General features: G+C 36.4%; 2 protein-coding genes across 2 annotated transcripts; one reads left to right on the top strand and one right to left on the bottom strand.

Annotated features, from left to right (window-relative positions):
• Nucleotides 1-610: 610 nt before the first annotated feature.
• On the bottom strand, nucleotides 611-9,148 carry LOC128027648 (RUN and FYVE domain-containing protein 1). Its single transcript, XM_052615422.1, has 17 exons — nucleotides 8,843-9,148; nucleotides 6,465-6,638; nucleotides 6,220-6,337; nucleotides 6,015-6,116; nucleotides 5,764-5,887; nucleotides 5,622-5,683; nucleotides 5,354-5,489; nucleotides 5,123-5,224; nucleotides 4,749-4,865; nucleotides 4,152-4,319; nucleotides 3,966-4,063; nucleotides 3,643-3,762; nucleotides 2,606-2,735; nucleotides 2,416-2,510; nucleotides 2,071-2,119; nucleotides 1,715-1,792; nucleotides 611-1,637 (listed from the first exon to the last, which is right to left on the bottom strand). The coding sequence occupies exons 1-17, from the start codon at nucleotides 9,114-9,116 to the stop codon at nucleotides 1,497-1,499; spliced, it is 2,088 nt and encodes a 695-aa protein (XP_052471382.1). The 5' UTR covers nucleotides 9,117-9,148; the 3' UTR covers nucleotides 611-1,496.
• A 1,135-nt stretch (nucleotides 9,149-10,283) lies between these two features.
• LOC128027649 (proheparin-binding EGF-like growth factor) lies at nucleotides 10,284-13,038 on the top strand. Its single transcript, XM_052615424.1, has 6 exons — nucleotides 10,284-10,492; nucleotides 11,066-11,272; nucleotides 11,399-11,603; nucleotides 11,697-11,852; nucleotides 11,937-12,027; nucleotides 12,121-13,038. Exons 1-5 carry the CDS (start codon nucleotides 10,450-10,452, stop codon nucleotides 12,007-12,009), a joined length of 684 nt encoding a protein of 227 aa, XP_052471384.1. The 5' UTR covers nucleotides 10,284-10,449; the 3' UTR covers nucleotides 12,010-12,027; nucleotides 12,121-13,038.
• Nucleotides 13,039-14,521: the final 1,483 nt, after the last annotated feature.

The raw sequence follows: 14,521 nt of genomic DNA on the forward strand, positions 1-14,521 counted from the left end.
AAACAATCCAAATTTTTTTATTTTCCAAAAAATAAAAAAACATTATATACTTTTTTTTTAACATCAAATGATTGTGCAAATGCTAGGTCTGAAAGGACTGTGCACTCCGGTTCATGACAGCTATCGAAAACTCCTATTTTATCCTCCAACTTCAAAATAGTTCTAAATCGCTATATATATATATAAATATATATATAAGGGCGTTTGACTAATTTGTAAACACTAGGTCGGTATTTCTGCTGAGAAAATGAGATGGGATTTTTTCGACATACCCTAACAGTTTCGAACGAGGCTCCACCGAGTATGCATTTCCATTGCAGAGCTAAAACGTATACACATTTTCATTTTTTTAAAATTATATCTCTATATTTTTGTTCTGGAAGTGAACTACTCCTTTAATGTTTAATCTAGACCGGTAGCTGAAATAGAGTGTTTAAGTTTAGAAGAAAAATATTTGTTTAATTATTTTAAAGCATGGTGGGAAGGTGACAGGCTTCATTAAGATGCTTGTAACTCTTTGCATTCGTTTTTTTCCCATGCAATGTGTCAGTTGTGATTTCAGATTGGTGGACAAATTGTCTGATTCGTCATGGCTTCACAGATGGATGAATAGTTTGAGGCAGTGTTTATTAAACCGTACACAATTCTATAAAATCTTCAGAAACTTCATTAAAGCTTCATGAACAGAACAGGAGACAAAAGAAGGTACAACACAGGAAACTGTCATACAATCTAAAATAGAAATTTTGTATTCCGAGAGCCTTAAAAAGTTGTATAAAAATGTTTTTTTGACTGGCATTAGCAAAAAAAGTTTTGCATACTATAAATGTAATTTCACCTTTGGACAACGAAAATTCACTTACAGACTTTTGAGCGTCATTCATGATATTAGCAGAACAAAGGTGTTCATAAAAACGTTGTTCAACTCCTATATAAGAATGGCTGTATGAATGATCAACGTTTTCTTGAATAATTCACATATCTACTAACTTTAAACAGGAACTGATCCCACTTTTTTTTACCTTTGATAGTGGTATGTTTTTGTATGACATGCACAGATTAAATGCACAAAAAATTAGTGATAATTTGTGATAAAGATTACAATTTAGAAATGCTATGTCTCCTTAATTATTAAAATTAAAACTGAACACTTACCAGAATTTACAAAATCATTACAAACTTAATTCGGTCCTATTTTGAAATATGAATCCTCTGTATTCACTCTTGATGAACCACTGAAAGGCTTATATGTGTTAGTGCTCTCCCTAAAATGGAGACTATCATTATAAATACAATCAGATTAATGTTAGTTTCTAATTCTCCTAGCATTATCCGGTCAAAGAAACTTTGCATATGATTTTGCAACAATCAAATGTCTCAGTCAAACGGAAACCAGCGGTGCCACAAGAAATGTATGTGTAAGTGTTATAAACAAGGAGACTGAGAGTTTGATTAATACAGGTGGCCTGTAGTTTCAGCAGATATGTTGAGTGCTGTCAGGATCTGATGGAGCTCCTCTGGAGCAGAAGGGAATGGCAGACATCACATACACGGACAGGTTTGGGGTACGAGGGCAGAGCCAGCTCATTACTGGAGCAGCTGTTGCAGTAGATGTCTCCACAGTTCCTGCAATGGTGCTTCAAACAGAAAAACGAGTACAGTTACTTTCCAAAGGACTGAGATATAGTGACTGACAGAGTGGAGCATCACTCACTTTTCTCCGAGAGATTGAGAATTCTTTTTGGCACTGCTTGCACTGTATAGCTTCATCGTCTTTCAGCCAGGCATGACCCTGGAAAACAAAAGAGACAATCATAATTATTATCAAAATTTATATATATATAATTTATATATATAAATTTTATTTTAACAAAAATATTTTTTGTCTATTTTATTACACCTTTGCCATGCACTATTATGATGGTGAGATATCACAACAACCGTGTACGAAAAGTTACAAAGCAAAGTATAAAACAAAAAAGAAATATTTGGCAAACAATACTAACAAGGGATCTTTAGATTTGCAATGCAAATGGACACAAAAAAGGTAACCTTATGAAGCTCTTTTACCTTCAAGGCTTTGTTGACCTCTTTGAAGTCCTCCATCTTGAGTTTGGATCTGAAAGCAGCATTTTAGTTCAAGACATCTAGCGTGTGATATCAAGTCACATTTATTCATATAGCACTTTATACAGTTTCAAAGCAGTATTAGTTATGAAATGAAAACGTTCTAAATGGACAATAGCATCATTACTCAGCTGAAGTCAGTTGAGTGTGGATTCAATTCAGTTTAAAAAGACTGTCAGTGTTGTTCAACAATTATAACACAAACTCAATTCAGCTACAAAGCAGCTCTACAGAAGGCAGCTGTCATTCTCCAGAAATATCAGAAGAACGAGAGTGGAGGAGTCTTACTGGCTGAGATGAAGGCCCATCTCCTGTAGAGCCTGCTCCTGCTCCTCACACAGCTGCTGGAGCTGTTTCTTCTCCTGTCGAAGATCAAGCAGCTCCTGTGGAAACAAAGGCAGTCATTTATTAACACCATAATACATAAACTTCTGACTGTATAGGTTAGTTTCCTGGCTGAAGCTGCAGAATATCTGACCGTCTGCAGGCCCTGCAGCTGCTGCAGTTGTGTGCGCAGCTCTGCGCTGTTGTCCTGTTCTCTGTGTAGCTCCCTCTGCAGGCTCTGACGCTGCTCTTTCTCCACACTAAGCTCCGACTCCAGGCCTGCCCTGAAAAGAGAGCCACAACAACATTCAAAAATAAAAAAAATAAAAATCTTTATGACCCCCCCCCTCACAATTTTTTTTTAGCTTGTTACTCCCATTTAAAAAAAATTGGTAACACTTTAGTACACGGTTCAATTCACACTTATAACTAGTTTCTTATTAGCATGTATATTATTAACATATTGGCTGTTTATTAGTGCTTATAAAGTACATTTAATGCATGACATCCATAATCCTACCCAATACCCTAAACTTAACAACTACCTTATAAACTATTAATAAGCAGCAAACAAGGAGTTAATTGAGGCAAAAGTCATAGTTAATGGTTAGTAAATGGTGAGAATTGGACCCTAAAATATATTTTTTTACTTAAATTTGATCAAAAATTAATTTTTAGAGAACAAAAAAAAAGTGTGAGAATACATTATTTATTTTATTTGTTTTTTTTTTTATTAATGCAATTTCTTTAAAAAATCATTTTAATGCAGGAACAGATTTCTAAAGTGATGATAACAGTAAACGTAAACCCAAAACAAATGCTTCACAGTTGTATTAAATTTAAAGAGATAATTCACAAAACAAAATGAAAATCTTGGCATCATTTACGCACCCTCTCCTTGTTCCAAACCTGTATGAGTTTCTTTTGCTGAACACACAAGAAGCTATTTTGAATAATGTTAGTTTACAGTAGCCAATGACTTCTATTATCATTTTTTTTTACCCCACAACATGGAACTGTTTGGTTACCAACATTCTTCAAAACATCATTTTTTGTGTGTTCAACAGCTGAAAGAAATGCATACATGTTTGGAACAACTTGAATGTGTATGAGAACTAATGACAAAATGTACACTTATGTGTATATTCCCCTTTCAAAATATCAATCTTCTAGAAGCTCGATTTACACTACCTGAGTGTGTCGAGGTCAGTGAGACGCTTCTGCAGAGCATTCACTTTCCCCTTCATCTCCGATCTCAGCTCATTCTGGCTTTCATCCGTGTTTTTGAGCACATTTTCTGAATTTTGAAGCCTAAGGTGCAAATACTCATGTTTATTACGTTTAGAAAAAGCACATATCAATTCATACATCTCTCTGATGTCCATGTTGTTTCAAACCATTATGAATTATTTCCTACATTCTTCCAAAGACCATAAGGAAAAAATAGGTAAAAGACAGGTTTGGGTAAATGATCACTTATTTTGGGTGAATTATTCCTTGAATTGTTCTGGCACCTCTGCTCTAGTTCCTTCATGGCTGCTTCCATCTGAATCATCTTCTTTTCAAGTCGTTCCATGTCCTCCTCTTTTTTCTGGGCCACTCGGTCAGACTCCTTTTGGGTTAAACGAGAAGACTTAAGTTTCAATTGCTTACAGGTAATCCTATTCCACTCACGTTGTACAGATAATCAGATGTAACACCTGTGCTTTGTTGAACATCTGTAAGTTGAGATTCTTGACTTGATCTAGCTGTTGTCGCAGTGCGACCAGCGCGTCTTGTTTCTCATGAGTGTCCTTTTCCAGGAGTTTCATGGCGACCTCCATTTCCTGCTTCAAACCGATCTGCAGCTCCAGCTCCTTTTGCAGCTCCTGATTCGCCAAACAGTTCATGCAGATATTTTGACTGGCTCCATAAAATACTATATTTACATGAATGCATTCTGTTTGAAAATGTTGTCATCATTTACTCAACCTCAAGTTGTTCCAAGCCTCTACGAGTTTCTTTCTTTGAGCTTAAAAAGAATATATTTTGAAGAATGTGGGTTACCAAACAGCTTCTGGGTCCAAATTATTATTATTATTTTTTTTCACACTATGGAAGTAAATTGGGACCAGCAACTGTTTGGTTACCCACATTCTTCGAAATATATTTTGTTGTCTAACAGAAGAAAGAATCAACATGAGGGCGAGTATATTTTCTTGTTTGAGTGAACTATCCCTTTAATATTATGCAATACAATCCAGACTGAAAATGGTAAATTATTTTACATTTAGAGCTGAATTATTTTACATTCTTACCTGCCGGATTCTTTTCTCTTCCTTGTACTGCTTCCAAACTACACTGTACATTTCATCCAAACCCTGCCGCGTCTGTCGATATGTTTCTAGCTCTAACTGACTATCTTGCAGAGTCACCTAAAAGCAATCCAAAGTGAGTAAAATTTTGTTTAGTAAAAAAATAAAACATTATTTTGGAAAGACAAAATACGGCATGCTTTTATTAATTAGTAATAAACCAACATCCAGGCCTATGTTTGGCCATTTAAGTCTTGGCTTAAGATGTTCCAAAATTCTTCTAGCAAATGTTCCAGCGAATAGTGGATGCAGATTTTTTCAAATTATTATACATACAAATTGTTTTTGCAATCTAACATTTCTGTTGCAAATCCCACCTCCTCTTTCCTCTGACTAGTTTGGAGAATGTTAGCATTTTCCTGTTTAAGTTGCTCCTGCTCTTCACGCAGAGCGTTGATTCTGTCTGTGGCTGCTGTAAGCTATACACAAAAGACATCAAATAACTATGTTTTCCCATTTGAATCCTGTATTTAATAATGTGCATGACTTATCATCAAGAAATTAAAATATGCAAAACATAAGGTCATAATAAAGTCCATAAAAATCACCTCCTCGATGAGTTTGCTGTTGGTCTTCTCCAGTGAGTCCATCTTGGCCTGAAGATCCGTCACTGTGCAGCTCAGGTGCCGGTTCAGTTCTTCTATGTAGTGCTTCTGGTCAAGAATGGCTGTCATTTTTGAATCACTGTCAGCAGTTAAAGAATCAGAAAAAGCCCAAATTACTAAACTAGAAGTATAGTAATACTTCTAATACTTGTTTCTAGCCATGTAACAAGTGATTCAATGCTTGATCTTTGCTAAATGATCACCAACTCACTCTTGTGTGGTCTCAGTTGCTTGAGGATCCTTTAGATACATTGAGAAGTCAATGACGCCCACCTGCAGAAACAAAGTCAGTGTTCAGCGTCACTGTCAAGGAGCACATCTGATAACATGCTTTGGATGGCTACATGTTTCACCTGGGAATCTAGATCCTCTCCTTTCACACACAGATTGGCATCGATCACATTCAGACCCACCAGCATCCCTACGATCACAGTCCCCTCCTCCTCCATTATAAGAGCCCCAGGCTCATAAAACTCCCTGAATTTACATTGGGAAGCCCAGAATTCATTAGCAGTACAGTACTGTATTTTGTATGATTTTAAAGAAAGTCTGTAGAAGAGTCTAAATATTAAAGATCATTTTTCTATCATTTAATTGCTCTTACCCAAGAAGGTCTTTTCTATTTATAAGCTCTTTCATGTAGTCTGCAATTTTTTTCTGCATTAGAGCCAGATGCAGCCATGCTCGAGCTCGCCCGAGGCCTGTCCTGAAACAACACAGAACTTCATGCAGACCAAATCATGCTCTTCTCTTACACGGTTTCAAACAGGGTATTAAATCCAAGACAAATGCCTTCGAAGGGAGCCTACTTGATTCCAGGCATATCCCGCACACTGGTGGAAATGTCAGCTGACTCAGGGCACAGTTTCTCTATCAACTCCAGAGGAGCCCAGATAGACTTGTTCTGACCAATGAAAGTCTTCTTCACTGCACAGGAGGAGAGACATGCACATGCAGGATTTAGGCCATAAAATTGGTTAATTCCACAAAACTGGTCATGCTGCATCTGCAAAATCAGAACAAATAAATAAGAATTTATTCCCTCACATCTCACCTTTTAACCCATGTTTTAGGCAGTGCTCCAGAACTACAAAGAACTGCTGCAGAGGTGGATATTGAGAGTCCAGCGTGCGGCCGAGACTGAGGGAGGACTGGATCAGAACCTTAATGCTGAGCTTCATCATGCTGAGGAGGTTTGACCTCTCCACCACCGTGGGATCCTTCACAGCTGGACAACACAGATGCATGAACACTAACACATCCTGTGGCATCTGCAGGACTAATCGGCTCACTGTCGCTTAGTGTAACTGGTGAGGCAGTGTAATTAAGTGTAAATGCAGAACAAAGACTTAAGTATTAAAGTAACTTAATAACGATTAAAGAGTCTTAAAATGAATTTGAGGGGAAGTTACTGCTGGAGAAAAAAATATTCGGCGTCAGGAAGCGGGTGCATTTATTTCTTTCATGTATGCTGTAACAGTCAACACAATTATATCACATCTTGCAATTATACCACAAAATAAGCCAAAGATGTACAGTACAGACCAAAAGTTTGGACACACCTTCTCATTCAAAGAGTTTTCTTTATTTTATTGACTATGAAAATTGTAGAGTCACACTGAAGGCATCAAGGGTTATTTGACCAAGAAGGAAAGTGATGGGGTGCTGCGCCAGATGACCTGGCCTCCACAGTCACCGGACCTGAACCCAATCGAGATGGTTTAGGGGTGAGCTGGATAACAGACAGAAGGCAAAAGGGCCAACAAGTGCTAAGCATCTCTCGGGGAACTCCTTCAAGACTGTTGGAAGACCATTTCAGGTGACTACCTCTTGAAGCTCATCAAGAGAAGGCCAAGAGTGTGCAAAGCAGTAATCAAAGCAAAAGAAGGCTACTTTGAAGAACCTACAATATGACATATTTTCAGTTGTTTCATACTTTTTTGTTATGCATATAATTCCATATATAACTCCACATGTGTTAATTCATAGTTTTGATGCCTTCAGTGTGAATCTACAATTTTCATATTCATGAAAATAAAGAAAACTCTTTGAATGAGAAGGTGTCCAAACTTTTGGTCTGTACTGTAGGTTACTAAAATGTTCTACACCATATAGTTTTGGCTGTATTAAGTCATTTATTATACTCACGAAATCCTAATCACAATGGATAATGGCCAGATAGTGGTTGCAAGGATTGAGCTCATGAATACACTAACCTGTGTGATGCAATCACTTGGACCTTTAAATTATTTTGAATGGTGCACTTACAGATCTCGGTTACAACAAAGCTGCACTGTTTGGTGGAACAATGCTGCTATCAAAAGATAACATCATGGTTATTTGTCATTTATGATAGTACAGAATATTTACTATATTAATATATCATAGTATTTATATAGCAGCTGACATAACATTTCAAGCAAGTTTCCGCAGTGTTCTGTAGTTTGGCATGTCATATTTTTTTATATTTATACTTTCAATATGCTATATAATTTTTTACCCATGCAGTTTCATATTTCTCATCAAGAAAATACGCACGCAATTTTATTTTCTCATGTCAGGCATGACAGGGTTTTCAGACTGGGGTCTTGCACCCCAGTGAGATGCAAGGGAGAGCTGGGAGTCCCCAGAAAAGTTTAGAAAATAAATGTGTAAGAAAATAATTAAATAAAATTAACATATGATTAAAGTAAATTTAAAAAGATTGTTTTTATTAAAAAGTAACAACAAATACAATAAACTACATTTATTATTTTTATTAAATAAAAATACATAAGAATTACACAATTTGAAAGTCGATTAAAATGGGCTAAATAACAAATAATTAAAATAATTAATTTATTATAAATAATTAAATACTGAAAAAAAAAGATAATACCCAGCCAAGTTTAATAAGTTGAAAAAAGATATAATGGAACTATAACTAAATACTTATCACACAATATACTGCCCATATTTTTATTTTAATATTAACTGCTATCAGACCAAAACTGGGTATTTATTCAAGGCCGCAGTTAGCTGACATCTAAAAGACTGAAAACCTACAAGATATAACACTACATGCGCTATCTGTAGTTTCCCACGGGGCTATTTAAGTAAACATAAAAAAAATATATTGTATATAATATTTATACATTTATTTAAACTTTATGGTAAAAATACACACCTTCCATTATACATTAGTGCCTATCTGAACGTGAAATGTCCATGACGTACCAATTTACGTTGTGGGTGCAGGATTAAAAAACTACTGTGCACGTATATTTATATACAATATAGTGGCAATACCATGATAGCATTTCCAAAAATATGGAAATATCGTTGTACTTTTTGTTAATTCTGTTATTGACTACTTGTCCTAGTAAGTAGGGCGCAGTCAGTTAACTTCTTCTCCCTATATTTAAATATTCTAGTGATGAGCAGGTGTCATACCTCCTGTCTTCAGGGGGTCTGAGGTGTCAGGGCTGTGTTGTGATGTGTCAGATCCCTTTAACCCCGCGCTGTAGTGATTCACTCCACTGCTCAGCGTCTCTGTCGCTTTACGAGCAAACGACAAAATCGGCCCCGACCAGGAGCTGTCTGCCCGTTTGTCCTTCTGGACCTCGTCGGCCACATCATTCTGATCAGGTTCCGTAGCCTCGGTTTCTTCTTCTTTTGCAGGAACGTCTTCGCATTCAACTTTCGTGTTTGGATCCTCGTCCGCCATGTTTACTTGTCAAAACATGTGACTCGAAAGACCAGAGCAATCGATTTTGATCGCTTAGGGGAGATATATCGATCGTCAAACGAACGAATTATTTCAAAACATAGGTCTGTATTTAAAAATCAGTTTTAATAAATTAGAAAGATTATTAATTACATGAATTTACATTAAATACAATCAAATTATATGTAAAACAGATTTTATTTTTACAATAATTAAAACTAGATTGAAAAACGTACCCACACACGGACAGACATAGTATAAACCTTTTAAAGGTTAACAATTTTAAAATGAATGTTTTTTTTTGTTTGTTTTGTTTTTTTTGCTTGGCCTCTCTATGTACGAGGTTCGTGTTTCCACTAGATGGCAGTAAGGAACGCTATTTTGCTTATTTAAATGGTGAAACATTGACCATACCGTTCAATGTGTGGTGTATCCAAAATCAGGGAAAGACTTTTTTTTCTTTTGTGTGTGTGTGTGTGTGTGTGTGTGTGTAACACTATGTGTGATTATGAAATAATGCATTCGTGGTTAAGGATGTCCAGGATTAAAAATAATTAAGGATAACTGATTTGTTAGATTTCAACCCATGATCAATTTAATGTTTGTTCATACATCTTCTCATTCATTTAATCACATAATTAGTCAAAATCTGAATCTGTTTTATTTGCTTCAATACAGGTGTTTTGAACCATAACTTTCATTAAAACATTCATATCATTATCATATGAAAATGTTAAATGTTAGCCTGACTGTTTTAATTACAATGGTAGTTTATTAATGAAATAAGTTAAAATTGTATCTACCTACTTTACTAATGCCATAATATACACTTTGTTAAAAAAATATGGGAGATATTATGAAATGCCGAAAGTGAAGTTAGCTAGGGGGAAAAAATTACTCCATCAATATTAAATAAATGGAAAAGAAAATAAAAATGATAAAGACAAAAGCACCCTTTCTGCTCCATTCAAAAAGTCTTGCGTTATTAATTGTTTACAGGGCAGATGATCACAGGTGAGTGTAGATCTTTAGCATAGTAGGAGGGTTAAAATGGAAAAAGTAGAAAGAGGTATAGACCAATAAAACAGCTTATAAAACATCAAAGGATTTTATCTTGATAAACAAGGGGGCGTGGCCACAGTTATATTTAAATAGCTGTCACTGAGACGCGGCTGATTTTTTAACCTTGACGCACGAGAGACGCTCACAGTAACAAAGTAACACCCGAAGACACGAAGTAACAATCTACGCTGGCTCCAAAGGAATTAACAGAGCGGGAAGGATTTTATTTTTAACAGCTGAATCTATCGTCGTCATTAAAAGAAGGGAAAATATGAAGTTTTTAACTGTTTTGCGTCTTTTCGCCGTTACCTTTGGTGAGTATCACTGACAGACCATGGCTTGTTGCTGAAGGGTGTCGCATTACAACCCTGTGCTAGTTATATATTATGTATAAAATTACTTTTCTGATTGAAAAACAAAAAAGCTTAGTTTTTACTATTAGATTCTGTGGAAATTCATAACATGACATTTCATATTCAACAGACCTTTTCTTTTTTTTACCATTGAAAATTTCAGATTTGCCAGTGAATCTATTAATGGTCAACAATGTAATTCAGTCATTCTGTTTTAAGAATATTTTGGGATAGACTTATTTTTGTCTCATGCGTTCATTCGTTAGCTCAGTGTCTGTGCATGCGAAATGTTTGTAAACGAGTCCCTTTGCACCCTCTAGGGGCTTTAGGTAATGCACACAACCTATTACTAGTACAAAAAACATGCTTATTTGAATGTCAGCCTCGAGATAAAAATAAATAAGATTAAAATAATTACAATTGAGACAGGTTTATTATTTACAATGTAGTCAGCAATCCACTGCATAAACATAATCAATCAATCAGCCTGACTGATTAATTTTTAATGTCCATTCACTCTGTTTTCCCATTCAGTGGCTGTCACATCAGTGAGCGGTGCGTCAATAGAGCGGTTTGAAAGTGAGAGGCCTGCACAGACAGCTGTAATTGATCTTTTGGAGGCACTGAATGAGAAGAGGGCTACTGTGGACAACAAGCAAGTGGAGTATGAGGAGGAAGATGAGTATTACGAAGACTATGAAGAGGAAGATGAGTTTTCAGGGGCTTACGAGGGGCCATTAGGTAATCTCAAGTGACTTACAACAGATATTTACTGACACAGATTATGTCACCGATGTTATTTCCATTTGTGCTGTAGCTTTTTAGTGTGAATAACTGTGCATTTCCTCTTCTTACCCACCAAAACAGTTGCATTTTCAAGAAAACCCAAAGACCCAAGTGCAGTTTTAAATGCCGAGAAACCTGAAGGCTCGAAGAGGAATGGGCTTGAAGGGAAGAAGGGAAAAGGAAAGGGAAAAGGCAAGAAAAGGAATCCATGTCTAAAAAAGTACAAGGACTTTTGTATCCACGGAACCTGCCAGTATCTCAGGGACTTAAAGAGGCCCTCATGCATGTAAGCGCTTCCTTTAAACCAGTTCTCCTGTAACTTTTGTTACTGTTTTATCGCTTAATTGTTTAAGAGAACCAATGGCTTTGTTTCTCCCAGTTGTGACTCCGACTACTCAGGAGAGCGATGTCACCTTTTCTCCCTGGAGCTAAAGAAGAATGGCGAGGTGTATAGCCGCACGACGGCCCTTGCTGTGGTGGCTGTGGTTCTCTCTTCATTATGTCTCACCATCATTGGACTGATGCTGGCACTCCGGTTTGTATTTAATCTCGCCCTTTAAATCCTAGAATTAATTAGTATCTGCAGTTTATCATAATGTCAATATTTTTGCCATTTTAGGTTCCACAAGCAAGGTGCATATAATGTGGAAAATGAGGAGAAAGTTAAACTGGGAGCCGCCCCACACCACTAAACGAGACCGGAGAGAATGGTGAGTGAAGTCATCCATCCGTACATACTGCATAAAGTCATCTAACATGATTTGATTCAATTGCCTGACATATGCGTGCTTGTTTTATTTCAGGGCAACCGTGTGGAAATTCTACCTCAAAATGAAGTGGCAAAGTTGAATGTTGTGAGGATCAGCGGGCACAGCGTGCTGGGAGAGGAGGATAGAGTGACCGCATTTGTTTGGCAAGAGTAGTGGCACCTCCGTGAAGGGCCTGACTCATGGATGACTCGCTAAATGGATCGCAAAAGACCTCAAAACCTGCCACGAACTGGAACTCTGATAGACAGACCGACTCGGTCAGGAAGTGACACCGAGCTGTTCAATACGGAACGAGAAGGAACTCTTCGGGGTTGGGAATCTAGTTTGAGTTTTCGAAGCAAGGTTTTTTCTAGTACTGAAGAAGCTCTGCCTGAAAAAAGTATTCTTACACATAAGATGTTTTGTTCATGTCTTGTGCACTGTGTATTTAATCGTTGCTGGCTATGCTATAATTTATTTATTTATGTATATATATCTATTAATATTTATTTGGATTTAGACCAACCTTGTCCAGCCCTAACACACTGGCAACATATTTGAAAGCTTTTTTGTTGTATGTTGATGTAATATTTTATTTATTAAAAGCAATAGTAGTCGGTCTCTATTCAGTAAGTGAGAACTGAACAATGGCATACTGAAAATTAAAATAATAGTTTATTACAATGGTATGAATTTTGATATTTTTTTTAATGTGTAAATCTCAGTGTTAGAATGTAGATTTCAGCAAACTTTCTGAACAGTCATATTTCAAGGTTTTTTTTTTTTTTTTTTTGGCCAGTAAAACACCAATACTGTTATTGAACTGTGCAAATTAAGAAATGTGAATTATTAGTCAATTGTCTATTTATTTAATTTCAGAACCCTGCCCCATATATTACATTGTATGTATGGAGTATTTTAAAATGCTCAGACAAGAAATTAAGGCAAATAATAAAATCTCTTTATATTAAAGACCAGGTTATTGTAATTATTTTAAAGCACATTATTTTCCCAAGGAGGAAGATTCCAGTGTGATGCAATGAGTCATATCCTCATGAGAGCAGTTCGGACCGGTTTCCCATTTCGAAGATATTTTTGAAAACTGGAATAGCAACACACAAACTGTAACGTCTAAATTTTGGCATAAAAAAAGTCTAGTCCGCCTCCTTTCAATTCCAAAGATGTCTTTCATGTGACATGCACCTGTATCCTGAGCATGTGATCTGAATTGTGGCCATTTTACATCGACAATAAACACTTTCACAAACACACCCATCACTTGCAAATTCTCACCTTGCATTATCTGCTTGCATCAACATGAAATTGCACTTCCTTGACAGAAAATTGCAATACTTGTGCATTTGGTCACGCCTTCAGAATTTTATACTCCTAATGACCAAAATTTCTTCTCCTGATCTATAAAACCGGACCCATGGCAGACTTAAAAGAGGAACACACACAAAAGAGCTCATTTTCTTCTGCTATTTGAAGTTGCTCTCAGATCTTTTGCTGGTTTTTATAACCTTTGACCTTCACTGTTTCAAACCAATGTTTAAACGTCTGTGGCAAACCACTTCCACAAAATGCATTAACAAGCTCAGCTTGTTCCGCACAGCTCCTGTCTGCTTGAATGAATGAATCATGCTGTTTGGTTGTAAAGCTCCGGTTGGGTGACATTATTCATATAGGGGCATCTGAAGAAATGCTTTCCGAGTCTGAACTTTATCATTTTATTTTTATTGTTTTATACTCACTGAAGTTCTCTCAGCTTTGGGTAATTGGATACAGTGTGGTCAGCTGACCGATCTGGCAGGGGATAAGGGTAGCTCATCACACGCTGGGTGGCCGACAGCCCTCTTTTAGGAATGACATCATTCTCATACTTTATGAGATATCAAATCTAACTCTGCCACATCTGGTGGGAATTCTTTACATATGGGTTTGGGACACACCCTGGCAGTATGTCAAGCTTAAAGTTCATAATTCAGGAAGATTATGATGACATACTAAAGCAGAACCGATCCATCCACTGAACCCAGTTTCTTCAAGCTTCTTTTCTGTATTTTGGTCTCCTAATGGAGTTTAGGTTCTTTGCGACTGCTACTTTGGCTTGTTTAATTCGTTTTTTTTTTTATTTTTTTTTATCATGTTTTACATGAAAATACTATGTCATAGTCACCATGTCACTGTTTCTAAATAATTAATTGTAAAAAATACTAGCAAAGTGAATTTCTTTCTTACGCGATCACTACACTGAAGCTTTTGTATGAGAACAAAACTTAAACTCATTTGAGCTGGATGATGAAAATATTGTAGAGCTGCTTTATAGATTAATTAATTTTGTTTCATAACTGATGAATTTGGCAACATCAACACTGTTCACAGAGCACGATTTTGCTTAAAAAAAAGAGGAATGAGGAAAATGCAATGGAAAACTGTGTGAACGCTAGCTCCC

The sequence above is a fragment of the Carassius gibelio genome, chromosome A14 (genome assembly GCF_023724105.1).
Source record: "Carassius gibelio isolate Cgi1373 ecotype wild population from Czech Republic chromosome A14, carGib1.2-hapl.c, whole genome shotgun sequence".
Taxonomy (NCBI): Eukaryota; Metazoa; Chordata; class Actinopteri; order Cypriniformes; family Cyprinidae; genus Carassius; species Carassius gibelio.